General features: G+C 46.4%; 1 protein-coding gene across 5 annotated transcripts in view; it reads right to left on the reverse strand.

Annotated features, from left to right (window-relative positions):
- The window catches only part of MIER1 (MIER1 transcriptional regulator), a 399774-nt gene that overhangs the window by 111748 nt on the left and 269013 nt on the right, over nt 1–19013 (reverse strand). For all 5 annotated transcript variants that reach the window (XM_078668904.1, XM_078668900.1, XM_078668926.1 and 2 more), the window contains one exon: nt 5983–6134. In XM_078668904.1, the coding sequence (XP_078525030.1) occupies nt 5983–6134 (152 nt within the window). The remainder of the gene's footprint in view (nt 1–5982; nt 6135–19013) is intronic.

Here is a 19013-nt window from a genome sequence, read left to right on the forward strand (position 1 = left end):
GAGCAGGCACTGTTTCAGCCATCAGTGTGTGTAAGCTCTCACCTGCAGGGGGCTAGAGACTGGTCTGTGGAGGCAGGCGGTCAGTCAGCCACGACACAACGCTGGTAGGTTTTCAGGGGGCATCTCTAAGAAGCCCTCTGGGTGCATGTATTAATAAATCCACCACTGGAATCAGTGCTGGTTTATTAATACTAGGTGTTTGATATTTCAATAAAGCTATCATGTAGCTGGGGAACTCGTTTTTTCCAGTGTCCAGCACAGGTACTTACAATGGCTTACCTGTTCACCTTCGATATCTAAGAATTGACAGACATAACAGGGGCATATTTGCGCATGCAGATATGCCCACACATGTAACATTGTACACCTTGCCTTAGTGCTGCAAGGCATGCTGTAGGGGTGGTGCATCTATACTGCGTACAGCATCTGCAGGCATGGCAAACAGGGATGTGTGCCATGTCATTTATCTCACTTTTCTCTGCACCAAAGCACACAGCCTGCAATGGCAGTTTGCACTGTCCGTGCTGAGGGGTCCCTTAAGGTTGGCACATTACATGTTGCAGCCCTTGGGGGAATCCTCGTTAGCCTCCTTGTACTAGGTACCACGGGTGCCACTTACTAGGGGCTTACTGGGGGTGCTAAAGGTATTGCCAATTGAGGGAACAGTTGTACAGTTTAGGGAAAGAGACCTGGCACTGGGAAACTGGATAGCAGGAACCCAGTGCACTTCTGTCAAACGTGCATTAGGCAAAAAGTGGGGGTGACAACGTCAAAAGGGGGCACTTTCCTATGCTTAGACTACTGCTGTTCTTTTTATGACAAGACTGCTGAGAGGTTTGAACTTGCCAAAATCATTTAGTGTTTATACGGCAATGTAGATACTTGAATTTCTAGCCTTTTCCTTTTAGATTATGCTTTTATCCTGCAGATATAATCTGCTGGAGGTCCAAAGGCAAGTACCAGATATGTATAATTTACAGTTAGGCTTCTGGCTGCACAGCCAAAAGCTGAATCTCTAATGAATGCAAAATAAAAGCCACAAGTGGCATATCTATGTGGATTTTACTGGTTAGCTAATGGTCAAATGTGATTAAAAAGTCTAGGAAGAAAATATCACGAGGCAGCAATTTCATCACAGGTTGTACATTGGGGAGCAATGGATTTAGTACTGATAAGGCTAAGGGAGAAAAAGACTCTGGGATGACTTTGTAGAAAGATTTTTTCAAGAGAAATACCATTAAAAAAGCCAGGAGTGACATTTCTTGATGCTGATTTTAACCTCTCAGCGAATTATCTAATGTGATTAGAAAGCAACTGATCTAATGAAAACAGACCATGTGTCAGCTGTTTCTTCACAATCTGCATACAGGACAGGAATGGCCTTAGCCTGGTTGAAAAAGACCTCAGGAGAGTTCGACTGAGTTTAAAGACTCGACTTGAGTCACTAGGTAGTCCCACAGCTGTGGCGCCTGCTAGATAAACCGCTTGGTGACCAGGTTAACTTCATGTCAACTTCAAGATGTTTTCTAAAGACATGAACTACCTCACTTCAGGACTGAATGGGGACAATAACAGCAGAGTGGCTTGAAGCGGCCCTGGGTCTCCTGGAGGATCATATCTGAATTATTATGCTAGCAGGCACATCCAGTACCGAAAAAGATCAATCATATCGCTATCCAAAAAAGGCAGCCAACCTTATTGTGTAGAGAGGTAAAGGACACATTTTCTATCTGACTTTTGAATGTGTACATGATATTTACAGCATTTACAGCAAAACGATTCCTGCACTCCTGAAGAGTAAGTGGGCAAAATATCCATGCACTCTGACCGGATCGAGTCAGACACAAACATTGACAAAGCCAATAGGTCACACCTTTTAGTTGCAAATTCAGATCTAGTGGCTTTGGTTATGATACCACAGTGGTCCAACGTGATGACTAGGCATACTTCACAAGGCATGTGCGCACACGACATGACAAGGCGACCATCTCATTTGTTTTACATGTACTGTTCCAAGATGGCAAACCCCACTCTCGGACCAGAATTTTTTTATTTTAAGGCGCGTGAAAGCACATGTTATCAAAGGGACAGCTTGGCAGCAAACGTCAGCTGTTGGACCCTCCCAAAAATGTTTTTATAAAACGAACAGAAAGATAAAGACTGCGAAAGCAAGGGTGGAGGAGCCACAAAAGGTGTGAAAGGGGGAGAAGTCAATGGCGGAGGTGGGATCAGACGAAAATAGGAAAAGCCCCAGGCAGATCACTGGGAGGTGAGAATACAAAAATTTAAAAAATAGAAGGAAAAAAACCCCACAACAGGCAGAAAGTGGTGATGGAGGCAAAGAGTTATGCAAGGAATCACAGTGCACCTTGGGACAGGAATTAGAGGGGGCAGTAGCATTGAAGGAGAGAGCAAGATCACACATGAAAACTCTAAGCGCTGAAAAATATAAAAAGTTTTCCGAGTGTCAGATGTGAAAGGATACAAGTCATCCAGTCAAAACATGAGAGAAACCAAGATATGCGCAATGGGAAGAGACACATTTTATGAAGAAAACTCATCATATAAGCAAATGAGACTGACAAGACAGAATATCAACAAAAGCTGTGCACTGGCCAAACCCCAATTTTAGTATTTGTATTGTCTGCAACAACAGCAGCCAGCCTAAAGCAACCTGCAGACAAGGCCTAAAAAGTGTCTGAGCAAGAAAATCAGAGATTATTCTATTTAAATGATAGATCTAAAATGTCAAATAAATGCTTGTAAAGGAAACGGGACTAGCTCAGAAGAAAAAAAAGTTAGCTTAAGGTGTTCTATAATCTTCTGATAATGAGTAGAAAATAGAATGGAGATGGCTGCTGAACAGCAAGGCCACAGCAGGTTAATCTCTTTCATCCTTAAAATGGCACACTAGGATTTTCTATAGATATATAATTTGTATTCTAATGAATTTGTATTCTAAGGAAAATGTTATTGTAGTTGTGAGTTTTTGGTAGGTTTTCAATGAAACTCTGACACAATTTAAATAATAAGGAGGATCCACTAGCTGTCCAGGCCTTCATAATACCAGTTTCCAGATATTCTGAGTTTGCAATGCAATGGAAGACCACGTAAAACGATACAGATAGGACTTTTATATCCAAGAGCATGTAAAGCAATTAGCCCAATATCCATAAAAAAATAACACTGATGGTGTTCCACTTGTCATGTAACAAGAAACAGTCTCCACTCAAAGTGCAACTGAACTGTATTAGAGAAGTACAAGTGGCAACAAACCCAAATGCAAACCTTGCCCTGCAATGCCAAAAGCGTAAAAGTGTGTTTACTCCTACAATTCACCAGCCTCTGACTCTTCAACACACTAGGGAATTCATTTACCAAGAAACAAAATGTTAAATTGAGATTTTAATATAGTATGTTGATGTTAATTGGAAAGGCAGTCTAATGCTACATATGTAGCAATGTCAAACGACTACTTGTAATATTTGACAGTCTACTTGATAATAGTGTCTTTGTTACAGAGGATTTGAAGGACAATTAACAGGATCTGCAGAAAGATCCAGAAGAATACAGTCATGCATAACCCAGGTAGTTGTTTTTCTGACTTGCAAACTCTCACATCTTGACTTTACACGCTAGTTTTAGTGAACTCAGACAATTTCTACTTCAGCTGAAGATAAAGGGGACTAAGACCTGAACAGATTTTTTTAAATATAATGAATCACTTTGCTGTTACAGAAGTGGCAGCAGATAACGTGTGCTCACTTCACTTGTATGTATTGCTCGGTTACAAATTTAGTAAGTGTGCAATACAAAGTGTGCATCCATGCCAACTATGCCTGTGCCATATTATTCACACATGCAGGAATGAGCAGAGAATTATGAGGGGCATGCACACTTTGTCATGGGGGCTATGCCCATTTCGGCTTCCTTTTGGGATGGGGGTATGGAGGTGGAGGGTTGCATGGGTTCAAAATTCCCATTCCCTCCTTTCCCCCAAGTGACGTGCACTAGTAGTCAAAAACTACTCACTCGAGGGCCAAACACCTCACAGTTCTTTTTCAATGACAGAGGGTGTGCATGTACATCCTGACTGTACTGTGAAAGCTGAGTTGTCAGTGTTGCCACTGTGTACTCTGGCTGCTGAATCGGATTTTGAAGGCTTCATAAGGGTTGGTGTGGTCTGTGACTGCAGCTACCCCCTTGAGAGGTCTGCAAGGTTACTTCTCAAGAAGAAGAGCAGGGTGCAGATTAACTGGGAGGAACAGCTTTAACTGCTATGCAGTATATCTCTGTTGCAGCGGAGATGTGGAATTCCTATAGCCCCACGCCCAGGAAATATTGTTTGGAATCAAGGGCAACAAGTTTTAATGTGTAGTTTGTCCTTGGGACAAGGAGGCCCAACCCCCTGCAGCACAAACCCTTTGGCTGCCAGTTTACAGTACCACATTATGGATCAGGGAAGGGTACTGTCTGCAGCTAAGGTAATATGTTTGTCCATATGTTAATGCTGTTCAAACTTGCATTTATGGTTCATTAATTGCAAGCCTTTATTAATAGAGTGAGCGCTCTAAGTAAATGTTGCAAGTTATGGGTGCACTTCCGACAGTGGTTCCAGCATGAAAATATGTACACACTATTTCAAACTTTAGCAATATGAGGCTATGTATAATGCTCCCAGAATGCCCTCTGATTTCAGGCAAATATTTGCAGAAGCTTCAAAGCAAGATTGAGGATTCTTTGCATTCAAAATAACATTTTCATTAAAAAAATGAAAGCAAGGGAAAAAACATTTCGCATCATTTAGTAACATGTATTGATGCATGCTAGTATTTCCCCAAAATATTCATAATGGAAAATCAGTGTAACCTGTTTTAATAAGATTATGGGAAACAAAAAAAACAAGCATTGGCAAAGCCAGCAGGTCTGAAATGGTGGTCAGCTTTTTAGTTTTGTCAATGTGTGAATTGTTTTGCCATGGTTTTTGTAAAACCTTATTGGTGTGGGAGCTGCTGGGCCCTCACCATTATAGCAAACATTGGCAAAAGCTAAAATTGTTTTGATCTTAAAAAGCACACACTGCTTCAGTAACTGGCACTGAAAAATACTTCTTTATGTACCGATATGCTCCTTGTGAAAGAGCAGAATGCTGTCACTCCCAGTGAAGCCAGCTGATACAGAGAGAGAGAGAATGTTAATAAACGCAAAAGGTCATGATCAACACCAGACCAAATTAGGGGCCTAATTATCAAAGCAAGTCTCAAAAGTGCACCCATGGTCCTTGCACTAAGTGCAGCTATACGGCTTTTGTGAATTCCCACAAGTTTAAAGAAGTAGGACAAGAAATCGTACTCCTAGAAAATATTTGTGAACTGCATTTTAGCATGAGCAAATGTGCAAGTGTAGCTTTGCTCATGCGAAAATCTGAGTGCAAGTTCACTTTCCCTCCAACCACTTTTTTCCCCAACTGGAATAAGGTTCACACCTGCCATGGTCAGGAGCAAATTTCCAACATTTCTCCGTATGGGAAAAAATTAGAGAAGAGTTGTTGAAAACCATTAAAACATGCAAGTTAGTAAGTTTGCACCGACTCAAAGGGGCATTCTACCCCTGGAACTATTGCTTACCACTACCTTCAGCCCCAGTATATAGATCTGCAGAAACGTGGCAACATAAGGGGATTGCAAGTATTCAAACACCACTATGGTATGAGTCCTAGCATAACCAAAGAGGCTATATCAGAGCTCTTATATATTGAGATTGCTGCCATAATTTGTGCTGCACTGAATGGCACAAAAGGAACAAGTAGATTTTGTTACAGGACACGTAAACTTATGAAGCCAGCTGCCCCATGGACAAGTAGATATTTTATTAAATTCCACACCCCTGTGCAGTCTCTTCAGCCCTCCTGCTAACTGAAGACCAGATACTACTGGGAGATCTTCAATGAAAAACATGCAACTATAAAAAACGTTGATAAACCTGTTCATTGTCTTTAATGTGGTATCCTTCAGGAACTGCATCAAGACCCTTCTCTTCTCCTGTACGTCTAGAAGCTTCACTGAGAAATTCGCTGACTTGTTCGTCCGACACAAAATCAGGATTCCACAAAAGTTGGTCATCATTTTCGTACACTATAAACAAAATAATTAAATATGAAATATTCTAAACTGTCCACTATTGCCGATAACATACTTGTCAATGCATGGGTTTTGAAAATAGTTTGAGTGCTCTTATACCTTTTAACAACTAAATTCATCAAAATATCTTAAGCATAACTCGGCTATATGAGAAGAATGAGCACTATGCTATAGTAAACATATAGGACACAAACAACAATCATTGTAAAACTGTTAAATACATAAACAATATATAATCCATTATAAAGTCCATTTCAAAATATATTTCACGTTCTTTTGACATGTTCAGCTGTGAAACTGGATACTTGAAGACAATACAGTAAGTCTCTATCCCTCTCCAGGAGAACAGAAACACTTGTTTTACGTCAATAGTCTTGTAGATTTGTACAGTATTTTATCTGCACAAGCAGAGCATTCATCAAATATTAATTTGGAGGAGGCCTCATAGCTAAATGTCTTCATACCTATTTAAGAACCTAATAAATTAAACATATTTGGTATGGAGCCCAGTCGTAATGCGTTTTCAATTTGCTCACATGGAAGGCAATTACACTTGAACACGGGGCACATTTTTTACAGCACAGGAAAATTCAATGGTGGGCTACATGAGGAGACAGACTGTCTTGATGTGATTTGTGGTTGAGATTCTACACTACCAAAAGAGACGTTTTCTACAGGGGGGAAAACTGGCTTCCGAGAGGAACCTGATTACTCGGCTTCTGATTGCCTGACCGAAGTAGCAAGACCGTCCCCACAGAAAAAATCTGCAGTTTGGGACCAGCTTAGCAAACAACAAAATTATTAAAGAAACATCTAAATCAAGAAAAAAAATATATATATATATATTTTTTAAACGTAAAGAAAGCAAAAATTAGACAATGTATAAGAGGCTAAATGGCTATTAAACAAACCATAACAGTAACTGTTGTTAGGACTGCAGCCTTGAAAGTATACACTAGGAAAAGGGGGTTCATGGAGGCCAGTTGGACTGAGGATTTATCAGGCCTCTCCATGGTTAGAAGTTTTAGTAGCAGCTTCTATCACTCCAGGTGTCTTGCACTAAATGGTTTCTTCTTGATGGTGGTTCAGAGCTGGTCCCAGAGACCTTAGACTTTTTTTTAATTTAGTGGCAGGGGATTCCTACAATTTTTGTAAGTTTTCACTTTCCACCAAGCAGTACACAAGTTAACATTAAAAGGAATTCTGTTAACTTTTAAGATGCCTCCTTTGGTTTTGGATCCCTCCCATCTTCATCACGCCATTCTGTGTGCTCATGTTCCCAGGTTCTGTTTTTGCACCGCTTAACCCGGTTTACCGCAGCCGTTATTTCGGCGCAGTGCGGCCGCTCTAAGGAGTGGGTGGGGCCGCGTTGGCCGTTCGCAGCACCACCCAGGTAGTGCTCGCGACAGCCAACGGCCTACGGGAGCACTGAAGGGGTTAAAGACTGTAGCTCTAGATTAAATTAATGTAGAGAAAGCTCCATAGACTGAAAAAATTGTTTTATGCAGTGATATGTGATACAATGCAGTGAGCTCAAGAACACAGGATCAATCATCCTTTACAATACACTTAGTTGCCTTGGTCACCAAAACAGCGTCAAATTGAGGTACCTGGTCTGTGGACATTGGTGTGAAAGCAACAGTGAAAACAAAAATCAGTACTTACGCTAAAACGTATGCTAAAGTCTTCTATGCTTGTAGATTTCGCAATAGCTGCTATCTTTGTCTATAAAGATGGCAATGCGTTACTTTCAGACAGCACCTTACGTAACCATCACTAGAATACCCCTCCCTTTTTCTGCTCCGCTTATGCTCTTTGCAGCAGTTGCAAGACTAACTTGCCTAGTCCCTTACCATAAGTGAAGCGGTCAAAAACACTCCAAAAAGTGGGCAAAGGGTAGAAATGAAGTCACCAAAAAGATGATGAATGACCCTCACATCCAAGGGTCTGGATTGATCCTTCTGATAAGATGGGTATTACTCCTGGGAGCTGAAGAAGGTCCCCTGGGAACCCCCTCACTCGGACATGCCACTGTCCTTGCAGCTAGCATGCCCCTGTGTGAGGTAGAAAATGACAAACTCGACATGGCATAGGAGCCATGCCATGCCAGCCAGTCATGTCTGAAGCAGAGGTCTTCAAATTTTTGTCGGCCGAGCCCCACCATCAAAACCTTTTTACAAGTCGAGCCCCCCCACCGCCACCACCACCTGATAAAAAAAGTTCTGGAAGCTGGTACTCTGCATCATTGATGGCCATTCCCTCCTACAGAGCCCAGGTTGTAAAGGGCAAATAATATTAAATAAAGTCAGAGTGTTTAGTAAACTGAAGTTTTTGTAGTGCATGTGCTTATTCTAAAAAGCAAAAAATTAGCATAAAATATTTGATTGGTGCTTTATTTTTCACATAAAACAACATTTAGGATAGATTAGCAAAAACACTCCCACAACACAGGTGTGGGAGTGCATGTTTTTCTCCAGAGACAATGTGTGGATGGATTCTTGCTTCTGCCATCCTTAGGTTGTGCTCCACTCCCAGTCTTGAGCAGTGCCTGGAAACAGGAGTGCTCACAAAATGTTGTAATATATTTTTTTCAGTTTTATATAGCGCGAACATGACCCAAAGGTATTGGAGAGCTTTACAGGAGCATCTTTTATATTACACAAGCACACATTCATTTTTTGTAAGCACAGGGAGATTTGGTGATTTGCTCAGAATCACAGGATGTTGAACAGACATCAAGAATTGAACCTGGTTTCCCAGCTCTACAGTCATCAGCTCTGGCTGTTGTGCCTCATCCTTGCCCCTAAACAAGATATCAGAAAAAGAAGTTCCACAAAAACATGCTTTCTGACACAATTAAAAAATCCATGATTATGTGGAGTATGGCCAGGTGTTGCCATGTCAGTAGGAGGCCAGCCACAGAAGGCCCGGGAGACATTTACATCATATACATGTGATATAAGTGATTCAAGAGGATATATACATCTTTATTCTCTAGCAGCATCAAGAGTCAATGTGTTGGCAGAGTTGGCTTATAAAGAAGATCGCCTTCCAAAGCTTCAGAAATAGCTGCACAAGAAAACATTCAAATTTGGTCTACAAAGTAGCGAGGACAGATGATAGGCATACCTGACAATATTTGTTATATTAGGTGTGTGGACTCAGCTCTAGGGATTGGAACATGTTAAACAAGCACCAGTGACTTTAATCAAGGTCAAATTCCTTTTTCGTAAGTCACTGGTAAATTAAGTGATTTTGCCCAGGATCACAAGATGTTGAGCCGGGTCCCCCAGAACCAAAGTCAGCACCTCTGACATTAATGCCAAATCCGCTCCTCCTTGAAACATCTAACGTTCCCACTAGTATTGGGACGAAGGGGAAAGGACCGAGGCTTTAAAAAAATAATACAAAAAGCTCTTCACTCTTACCTGCCAGAGAATGGAATCTTCAGGAAGGATACAACCATTGTAAACTCCTTGCAGTGAAACACACTTCCGACGTGGGATGCAACATGGGGCGCAACTAGACCTGAACTTTGGGGGGGGCTAAGGCTCCCAGCCAGGGCTAACCCTAACACTGATCGCTTCGGCACATGTTGCAGCAGAAGGGACCGCTTCCGGTTTTAGACGTCACATGGATTGAGGAGAGCTCCAGTGGGCACTCTCCCCTGTGAGCTGTCCAGTTTCAATCTCAGCCCTCCCTGCAAGTTTCAACAGCAGCTTGGGCCGTGGGGTCTGATTGCATGCTGAACACTGATAATCCGTAGTCCTCCTTTGTCAATCACATCCAAACAGACATGGCTGAAGAGCATAGGTACGGAGACAAGACAACAGTAAAATATGTTATGGACACGGACTTTATCATGTGTGAATTGACAGTATCTGAATCTGTGGCGGCAGCCATGTCAAAAGGCCTTAAACATACAGGACCGCCTGTCTGACCAGTTTGGACCTGCAAAGGGTCGCAGTTCGGACACACCCAGTGGATGCAGGCGGGTCCCTAAAGTGTTATATTATTGCGTATTTGTAAAGCATGCAGCTACTCAAAGTGTGGATCAGAGTTAAGAAAAATCCAGAACAAAGGCATACTCTGTTGACTAGTTGCAGTTGCGAAGACCAGAGGGATGAGGTAGCTGCTGGACCCAGTGGTGTATTTTGACCAGAGAAGGGTGCCGCCCATAAAGGGGCTTCTGACTAAGACCTGGGGATACAATTGCCTTCACATCAGGTGCGCAACGCCCATAGGGTTCAAAGGGCTTCAGCGCTCCCAACCCCCTGCCCCCCAAACCCACCCGTCGTGTGTGTCAGCCCCGGCTGAACAAAATTCTGGTGGAAAACCACCAGTGTGCTGGATGCACAGGGTGGATTAATGTATTTATATTTCACATTCTTAATCAACAATGAAATCACCAGTGCTAATCAACTCAATTTAAACTTCACATTTATCTGAAAGTACTTATTCCAGCATCACAGAAATGTTTTTTTATGTTGTTCATTTAAATAAAAATTGTCAACATGTGCAAAATAAGATTATTGCATTTAACTAGATGCTGTACAAAATAAAAAACTTCAATAGTATGACTTCAGTAGTGTTCCGAAGTTACAAAGCCATGCCCAATGCATTTCGGGATTAAACTCAAATCCCTTCTTCAGGGGACACTGTAGGAATAAAGAAACATACATAAACTTACCCTATACTGAATGCTGATATCATTTAAATTCTTGAAGATGCATCGTTTAACATGTCCAGGAGTGCCAGCACAGACCCTGTATGTATTTAACCCAAGGCAATACCAAGAAAGTAGAACTGTGATTTTGTGAAAAGAAGCAGCGAGCATGCCCTCTATCTAAAACCCTGTGAACACGTAACTTATAAGCCACTGAGACTGCATGCAAACCTGCACAAAACCTGCGTGCACCTCACTTAACACCTTACTGGAGGGCTGTAACAAATGGTGAAACTCAAGTAAAAAATGTAGGCTACACAACTACAGGAAAAAATTAATCTGTGGAAAAAATATGAAATCCACGTGTGTGTCACCGTTGGCACCTTATTTCAGTTATGGATCAAAAATAACCTGAAACAAGCATTGGAAATGCAATAGGTCTCGCATTAGGAAAGTTTGAGCGATTGGTATTGTAAATGACACTTTTTATTTATGTGTTGGTTTTGAAAATAGCAAAATTAATAGCTTTGTCAGTTACAATGTCAATAGTTTTAACTTTCGCAAATGTGACACCTATAGCATTTGTAATGCAATGTGTGTTGTATTTACGTGACTTAGATGTATTGATATTACAAATAACAATGCCTTTTAATTTTGTAAATAATTAATACTTAAATAAAATGTATTGTAATTTATAATGGCAATAGCTTAAACGTTTGTAAATAACTTTTGTGAAGATTATGTTCAGTGTATTTTATTGTGACGAAAATCCAAGAACATTGCATTTGCACCTACACACACACACATACATATAGATGTGGTGGTGGTGGATCTGGGGGATATGGTGGTGGTGGTGGTGATGGTGGATGTGGTGGTGATGGTGGATGTGGTGGTGATGGTGGTGGATGTGGGGGTGGATGTGGTGGTGGATGTGGATGAGGTGGTGGATGAGGTGGTGGATGTGGCGGTGGATGTGGCGGTGGATGTGGCGGTGGATGTGGTGGTGGATGTGGTGGATGAGGTGGTGGATGAGGTGGTGGATGAGGTGGTGGTGGTGGATGTGGTGGTGGTGGATGTGGTGGTGGTGGATGTGGTGGTGGTGGTGGATGCGGTGGTGGTGGATGTGGTGATGGTGGATGCGGTGGTGGTGGATGCGGTGGTGGTGGTGGGTGCGGATGTGGTGGTGGAGGTGCATGCGGTGGTGGTGGAAGTGGTGGTGGATGTGTTGGATGTGGTGGTGGATGTGGGGATGTGGTGGTGGATGTGGTGTATGTGGATGCGGTGGATGTGGTGGTGGTGGATGTGGTGGTGGATGTGGTGGTGGATGTGGTGGTGGATGCAGTGGTGGATGCAGTGGTGGATGCGGTGGTGGATGCGGTGGTGGTGCATGTGGTGGATGTGGTTGTGGTGGATGTGGCGGTGGATGTCATGGTGGATGTGGAGGATGTGGTGGTGGTGGTGGATGCGGTGGATGTGGTGGTGGTGGATGTGGTGGTGGATGTGGCAGTGGATGTGGTGGTGGATGTGGCAGTGGATGTGGAGGTGGTGGTGGATGTGGTGGTGGATGGGGTGGTGGATGGGGTGGTGGTGGATGTAGTGGTGGTGGATGTAGTGGTGGTGGATGTAGTGGTGGTGGGTGTGGTGGATGAGGTGGTGGTGGGTGCGGTGGATGTGGCGGTGGATGTGGTGGTGGATGTGGCGGTGGATGTGGAGGTGATGGTGGATGTGGATGTGGTGGATGTGGTGGTGGAAGTGGTGGTGGAAGTGGTGGATGTGGTGGTGGTGGATGCAGTGGATGTGGTGATGGATGTGGTGGTGGTGGGTGTTGTGGATGTGGTGGTGGATGCGGTGGTGGTGCATGTGGTGGATGTGGTGGTGGTGAATGTGGTGGTGGTGGATGTGGCGGTGCATGTGGCGGTGATGGTGGATGTGGTGGTGGATGTGGATGTGGTGGTGGATGTGGTGGTGGATGCGGTGGTGGTGGATGTGGTGATGGTGGATGCGGTGGTGGATGCGGTGGTGGATGGGGTGGTGAATGTAGTGGTGGTGAATGTGGTGGTGGTGGATGTGGTGGTGGTGGATGTGGTGGTGGGTGTGGTGGATGTGGTGGATGTGGCGGTGGATGTGGCGGTGGATGTGGCGGTGGATGTGGCGGTGGATGTGCTGGTGGATGTGGAGGTGCTGGTGGATGTGGAGGTGATGGTGGATGTGGAGGTGATGGTGGATGTGGAGGTGATGGTGGATGTGGTGGTGGTGGTGGTGGATGTGGTGGTGATGGTGGATGTGGTGGTGGATGCGGTGGTGGTGCATGTGGTGGACGTGGTGGATGTGGTGGTGGAAGTGGTGGTGGATGTGGATGTGGTGGTGGTGGATGCGGTGGATGTGGTGGTGGATGTGGTGGTTGTGGATGTGGTGGGTGTGGTGGATGCGGTGGTGGATGATGTGGTGGTGCATGTGGTGGATGTGGTGGTGGATGAGGCGGTGGATATGGAGGTGATGGATGTGGTGGTAGATGTGGTGGTAGATGTGGTGGTAGATGTGGTGGTAGATGTGGTGGTGGATGCGGTGGATGTGGATGCGGTGGATGTGGATGCGGTGGATGTGGTGGTGGTGGTGGATGTGGATGCGGTGGTGGAAGTGGTGGTGGATGCGATGGTGGATGCGATGGTGGATGTGGTGGTGGATGTGGTGGTGGATGTGGTGGTGGATGTGGTGGTGGAGGTGGTGGTGGAGGTGGATGTGGAGGTGGATGTGGATGTGGAGGTGGATGTGGTGGTGGATGTGGTGGTGCACGTGGTGGATGTGGTGGTGCATGTGGTGGATGTGGTGGTGGTGGATGTGGTGGTGGTGGATGTGGTGGTGGTGGATGTGGTGGTGGAAGTGGTGGTGGATGTGGATGTGGTGGTGGTGGGTGTGGTGGATGTGGTGGTGGATGCGGTGGTGGTGGATGTGGTGGTGGATGTGGCGGTGGATGTCATGGTGGATGTGGAGGTGATGGTGGATGTGGTGGTGGATGTGGTGGATGTGGTGGTGGTGGATGCGGTGGTGGTGGATGCGGTGATGGTGGTGGATGCGGTGATGGTGGTGGATGCGGTGATGGTGGTGGATGCGGTGGATGTGGTGGTGGATGTCATGGTGGATGTGGAGGTGATGGTGGATGTGGTGGTGGATGCGGTGGATGTGGTGGTGGTGGTGAATGCGGTGGTGGAAGTGGTGGTGGATGCGGTGGTGGTGGAAGTGGTGGTGGAAGTGGTGGTGGAAGTGGTGGTGGATGTGGTGGAAGTGATGGTGGATGTGGTGGTGGATGTGGGGGTGGTGGATGCGGTGGTGGTGGATGTGGTGGTGGTGGATGTGGTGGTGGTGGATGCGGTGGTGGTGCATGTGGTGGATGTGGTGGTTGATGTGGCGGAGGATGTGGAGGTGATGGTGGATGTGGTGGTGATGGTGGATGTGGTGGTGGTGGTGGATGCGGTGGATGTGGTGATGGTGGATGCGGTGGTGGATGCGGTGGTGGATGGGGTTGTGGTGGTGGTGGATGTGGTGGTGGTGGGTGTGGTGGATGTGGCGGTGGATGTGGCGGTGGATGTGATGGTGGATGTGGCGGTGGATGTGGCGGTGGATGTGGAGGTGATGGTGGATGTGGAGGTGATGGTGGATGTGGTGGCGGTGGATGTGGTGGCGGTGGATGTGGTGGTGGTGGACGTAGTGGTGGTGGATGTGGTGGTGGTGGACACGGTGGTGGTTGTCGTGGACTTGTTGGTGGTGGATGTGGTGGCTACCTACTCTGTCAATAGCCTTCCCTTTGAAGTGCAATCCTTTCTAATATGGCAATGGGCGCTTACGTTATTAAACTACACGCTGCCAAAGTAATCGGGTGAATTTGATTGTAGAAGAAGCAAATCGGATTTATGACGAGCAAAAATCTTGTAGAAAACAGGTACGAGTAAAACACGTGGAGCATCAACTTGACCACCAGATGGCGCTACATCGTGCCCGGTTTTAAGAAACATTCGAGTCAAACAAACTAGTAGAAGAAACAAGCATTCCTCGGTGGCGGCGTGGTTGCAAAGCAAGCCCTGCAGATTGCAGGGATCTGAACAGACTAATAATGTCTTTGTAAATAAACAAAAAAAATACAAGACTATGCATGCAATTTATACCTGACCACAAGTTCATGCTCCCGTTGTAATGTATAAACCGTGCAACTACATGAGACATACTTGCATAACATACCTACACTCACTTTCCAAAGTCTATCTCTGTAGAATGTAAGGAATGCATGCCAAGCTTATATGTGGCTGAATGTGCCTTCCTGTAATGTAACTGATGCTTATGTAAAGTGCCCACCTCTGTATCGAGTTTATGCTAGATAAAACAGCAAAGGGAAACAAGACGGAGGACATTGCTGTGGGGAGGGGGGAGGAGAAATGCGACATGCGGCGGAGTGGGGAGAGCAGCGATGAGGGTGTGAAGGGGCCTTTGAAGTGAAGCTAAGCTTCACTTCAAAGGAGTGGGAGGAGTGCTGCTGGGGAACAGATGGCGATTTGATGATGTGCATGCGCATTTTAGGTCAATGCGCTTGCGCGTTGACCTAAAAGCGCACGGGCACAGCATCAAATCGCCAGTCTAGGTAAACCTTGTTTAAACCCCTATAGTCTCGCTCAATGCGCATGCGCATTGAGAGGCGAGACCTAAAAATGACTTACGAGTGGAGCAGTGATAGCAATGTCAAACTGCTGGGGGCAGCTCGATGTAACAACCAACTTCTGAACTATACGCTGAAAAAACATAAAAATCAGCGGTGTGCGGGTTTAAAACATGCTGAAGTACATTGCATCTCATGCACAAAAATTACCTGTAACCGAGCCCGTTCTTCACTGCACTGTAATTCGATGTTGACCTTAAACCAAAGTGAAAGAATTGCAACTCCCGGCTCTACTCTTCTCTCATTTGCCAGGCTCCATAGGCAACACTGATGGTGTAATTCCCAAGTCCTGGCTGAGACAGCTAGACAGTTTGGAGCTGCACCCGAGTACTTCACAGGTCTTTAAAAGACCATTTACGCGTTAATGAGACTTTGTTTTCATCCCCTTCTTAGAGGACCTGAATCTCCACTCTTCCTATTGCTGGAAGATTTAGCCCCCCTCCCACTCCCCACCACCTCCGAAATCGTTGCGCCTCTGGCCTTTAAAGAACTGTGATTCCAGACACTCTCAGCCAATCCCCCAGCAGCTGGGGCTGCAGCAGCCCGGGCTGAGAGATGACTGGCGCCTCAAAACAACCCTGGAGGGATGCTGTTTGAAGACCTATGGTCTGAAGGTATAGGTAAGTCACCCCGCTAGCAGGCCTCACAACCCTAAGGCAGGGTGCACTATACCACAGATGAGGGCTGATCTGCATGAGCACATAGGCTCCTACAATTTAAGGGTCCATTCCTTAATACTGTAAGTGCCAGTGAAGCCATAGAGAGTACATGGGTGGGAAACCCAACAATTCTGGTTCCACAGCACCATGATGGCTTCACTGAACAAAGGCGTGTTCAGTACCAAAATACTCCTCACAATAAATCCACACTGATGCCAGTGTGAGATTTATTGTACCATGTACTCTGAGGGCATATCATAGATGCCCCCTTAAAACCTACCAACCCTGGTGTGGTCTCTTACCAGTTGTAGGAAGCCAGCTACCACCAGACATGTTTCTGGACCCCTGAGTGGAGAGCCTCTGCTCTTTGGGACCAGAAACAATGCGCATGCTGGGAAGAGTTGTCACACCTCCTCCCACAGGACGGGCCAGTGCTCCAAGGGCCTGCCACCTCTGTAATATGGCCCCCATCGTCTGCTGCTAGCAACAGATGGCAGCCCCGGTTTACACCCCCACTTTGGGTGGGAAAACTCAGGAGAATAGGTTTGCCCACCTCTACCAAGCCCACCCCCAAGTGGAGGAGGCGAGATAAAGCACATCTTTCAGTCCACGTTTCATCTTGAGGATGGAGGGCCCCTCTAATCAGGGCTAGGTCTATGCCCTCTCCCAGATGAGTGGCATAATAGGAGATGTAGTCACCCCAGGTAAGGTGCCCATTGGCCCCACCTGTTACTCTCCTGAAACGCCCCAACATTTATTATTTAGGTGGCGCCCCAAGACCTAGAAACTAGATCTGCGACGACCTAGGAACAAGACAGACATACGCCTCCTTGACGGAATGGAAACTGCGAACCCCCTCCCTCCTACCAGTGCCTTGAGACCCTCACGGGTGAGCAGTAGTGCTTAACAAACACGATTGATTGACCGCAGAGAAGACTCAAAACAACAACTGCCTTGGCCCCAGTCCTACCGGCCTGTCTCCAGCTTCTGCGAACCTTCTTTCTGTCTTGCAGCCAGCGACCTCTGAAAACCCTGGGAGGACTGTTGCCTTAGAAATAGACTCCAATCTCCTGTGGACAGCGGATATGTCCAGAAGAAAACAACTCCAAGGGCTCCGGATCCAGCAGGAAAACCGATCCCTGCCCACTCTGCATGTGACGTCCACAGCCAGAGTCTGAATCCTGGGCAGTAAAGTCTCCCCAGCGATCCTGACCCCAAGTCCAGTGTTGGCTGACCGCTTCTGACCTCCACGACGAAGCCTGCAGACTTAATCCAGAGGCTCCCTCTCACCGCTAATGGCTCCGGTACGAAGACTGATGTCGAAAGGCACCCCTGCACCAAAAGGCGCTGGGACGTGGTGAGCTGAACAAACTGTGCCCCTACAACCCCCTACAGCTCTACTTACATCTGCTACCATTGGTCTCTCTCTTGCAACCTCCGGTGTAATGCCTGCAGCCTGTTTGTTAAAAAAAGAAACTCAATTGAAAAGCATTGGGCACCTGACGCTGATTTTGCACCTTGCACCCATCCGTCCCTCCGCCGCTGGTGGTGTATGGTTGGTGCTGCTTTGTGGCCCTCCCGTGCTTGTGCTAACCTCCAAAGCTTGGCCCCTACAACCAACCCACTTACCTGCAAGATGCGTGGCACCAGGCACCCCCAGCCTCCAATGACAAGCACTGGGTCGAACTCAGACTTTGAACTCTCCACCCCGCCACCCCTGTGTCACTGGTTGTGCCGTTTTGGTACTCTTCTGACCCATGCTGACCTTTGGGTCCGAAGACTGGATTTGTAAGTGTGGTACTTACCTGTTAAAGCGCATTACTGTTTTCCCTATAGGATAATAATCCTTCAAAAATATTTCAAGTGTTGACTTTTGAAAAGTAAAAAGTATTATTATTTAAAAACATACTTGCCTTATTGTGAAGATCTTGGTATTAAAATACAATGTATATTTTTCTAAAATTGGTGAGGATCTCCTTTTTAGGTCTCGTCCTTTACCATTCCGAAGGAATGGGAAATGGCGAGAATTCAAGTGCTCAAACTGATTGTCAAACCACCGCATTTTTTCGTGGCGTTTTCTTCGAGTGCACGTGGCCACAGGCACGCGCTTTTGGCCCATACACTTTCATGGCCATCTGTTCCTCAATGTCCCTCCCACCCTTCGTTTGATCTTGCCGCGAGTTCAGGCTAATGGCCCTCCCCCAGCACAGAGCACGCATCGCGGCCGCACAGCACATCAGAGGGCTTCTCCCAGCGTGTGCTGTGCGGCTTCTCCTCCCCTAATTATGTGGCCGGCCGTACTTGTGTTTCCCGGCCGCTCTTGTATTTAATTAGCAGCAGCAGCATTTCTCCTGCGCCAGGCCACATCAAAGGCTCTGTGCCACTTTCACCCACACAGCAACACATACAGACACGCAACGCCACTCACACCCACGCAAGCCCACTATCATCCACGCAACACCACACTCACCCACCCACGCAACTCACCCAAGCAACGCCACTCACGCACGCAGCGCAACTCATCCACGCAACCCCACTCATCCACGCAACCCCACTCATCCACGCAACGCCCCTCACCCACGCAACGCCCCTCACCCACGCAACGCCCCTCACCCACGCAACGCCCCTCACCCACGCAACGCCCCTCACCCACGCAACACCACTCACACACGCAACGCCACTCACACACGCAACGCCACTCACACACGCAACGCCACTCACACACGCAACGCCACTCACACACGCAACGCCACTCACACACGCAACGCCACTCACACACGCAACGCCACACTCACACACGCAACGCCACACTCACCCACGCAACGCCACTCACACCCACGCAA

The sequence above is a fragment of the Lissotriton helveticus genome, chromosome 1_2, assembly GCF_964261635.1.
Source record: "Lissotriton helveticus chromosome 1_2, aLisHel1.1, whole genome shotgun sequence".
Classification (NCBI taxonomy): Eukaryota; Metazoa; Chordata; class Amphibia; order Caudata; family Salamandridae; genus Lissotriton; species Lissotriton helveticus.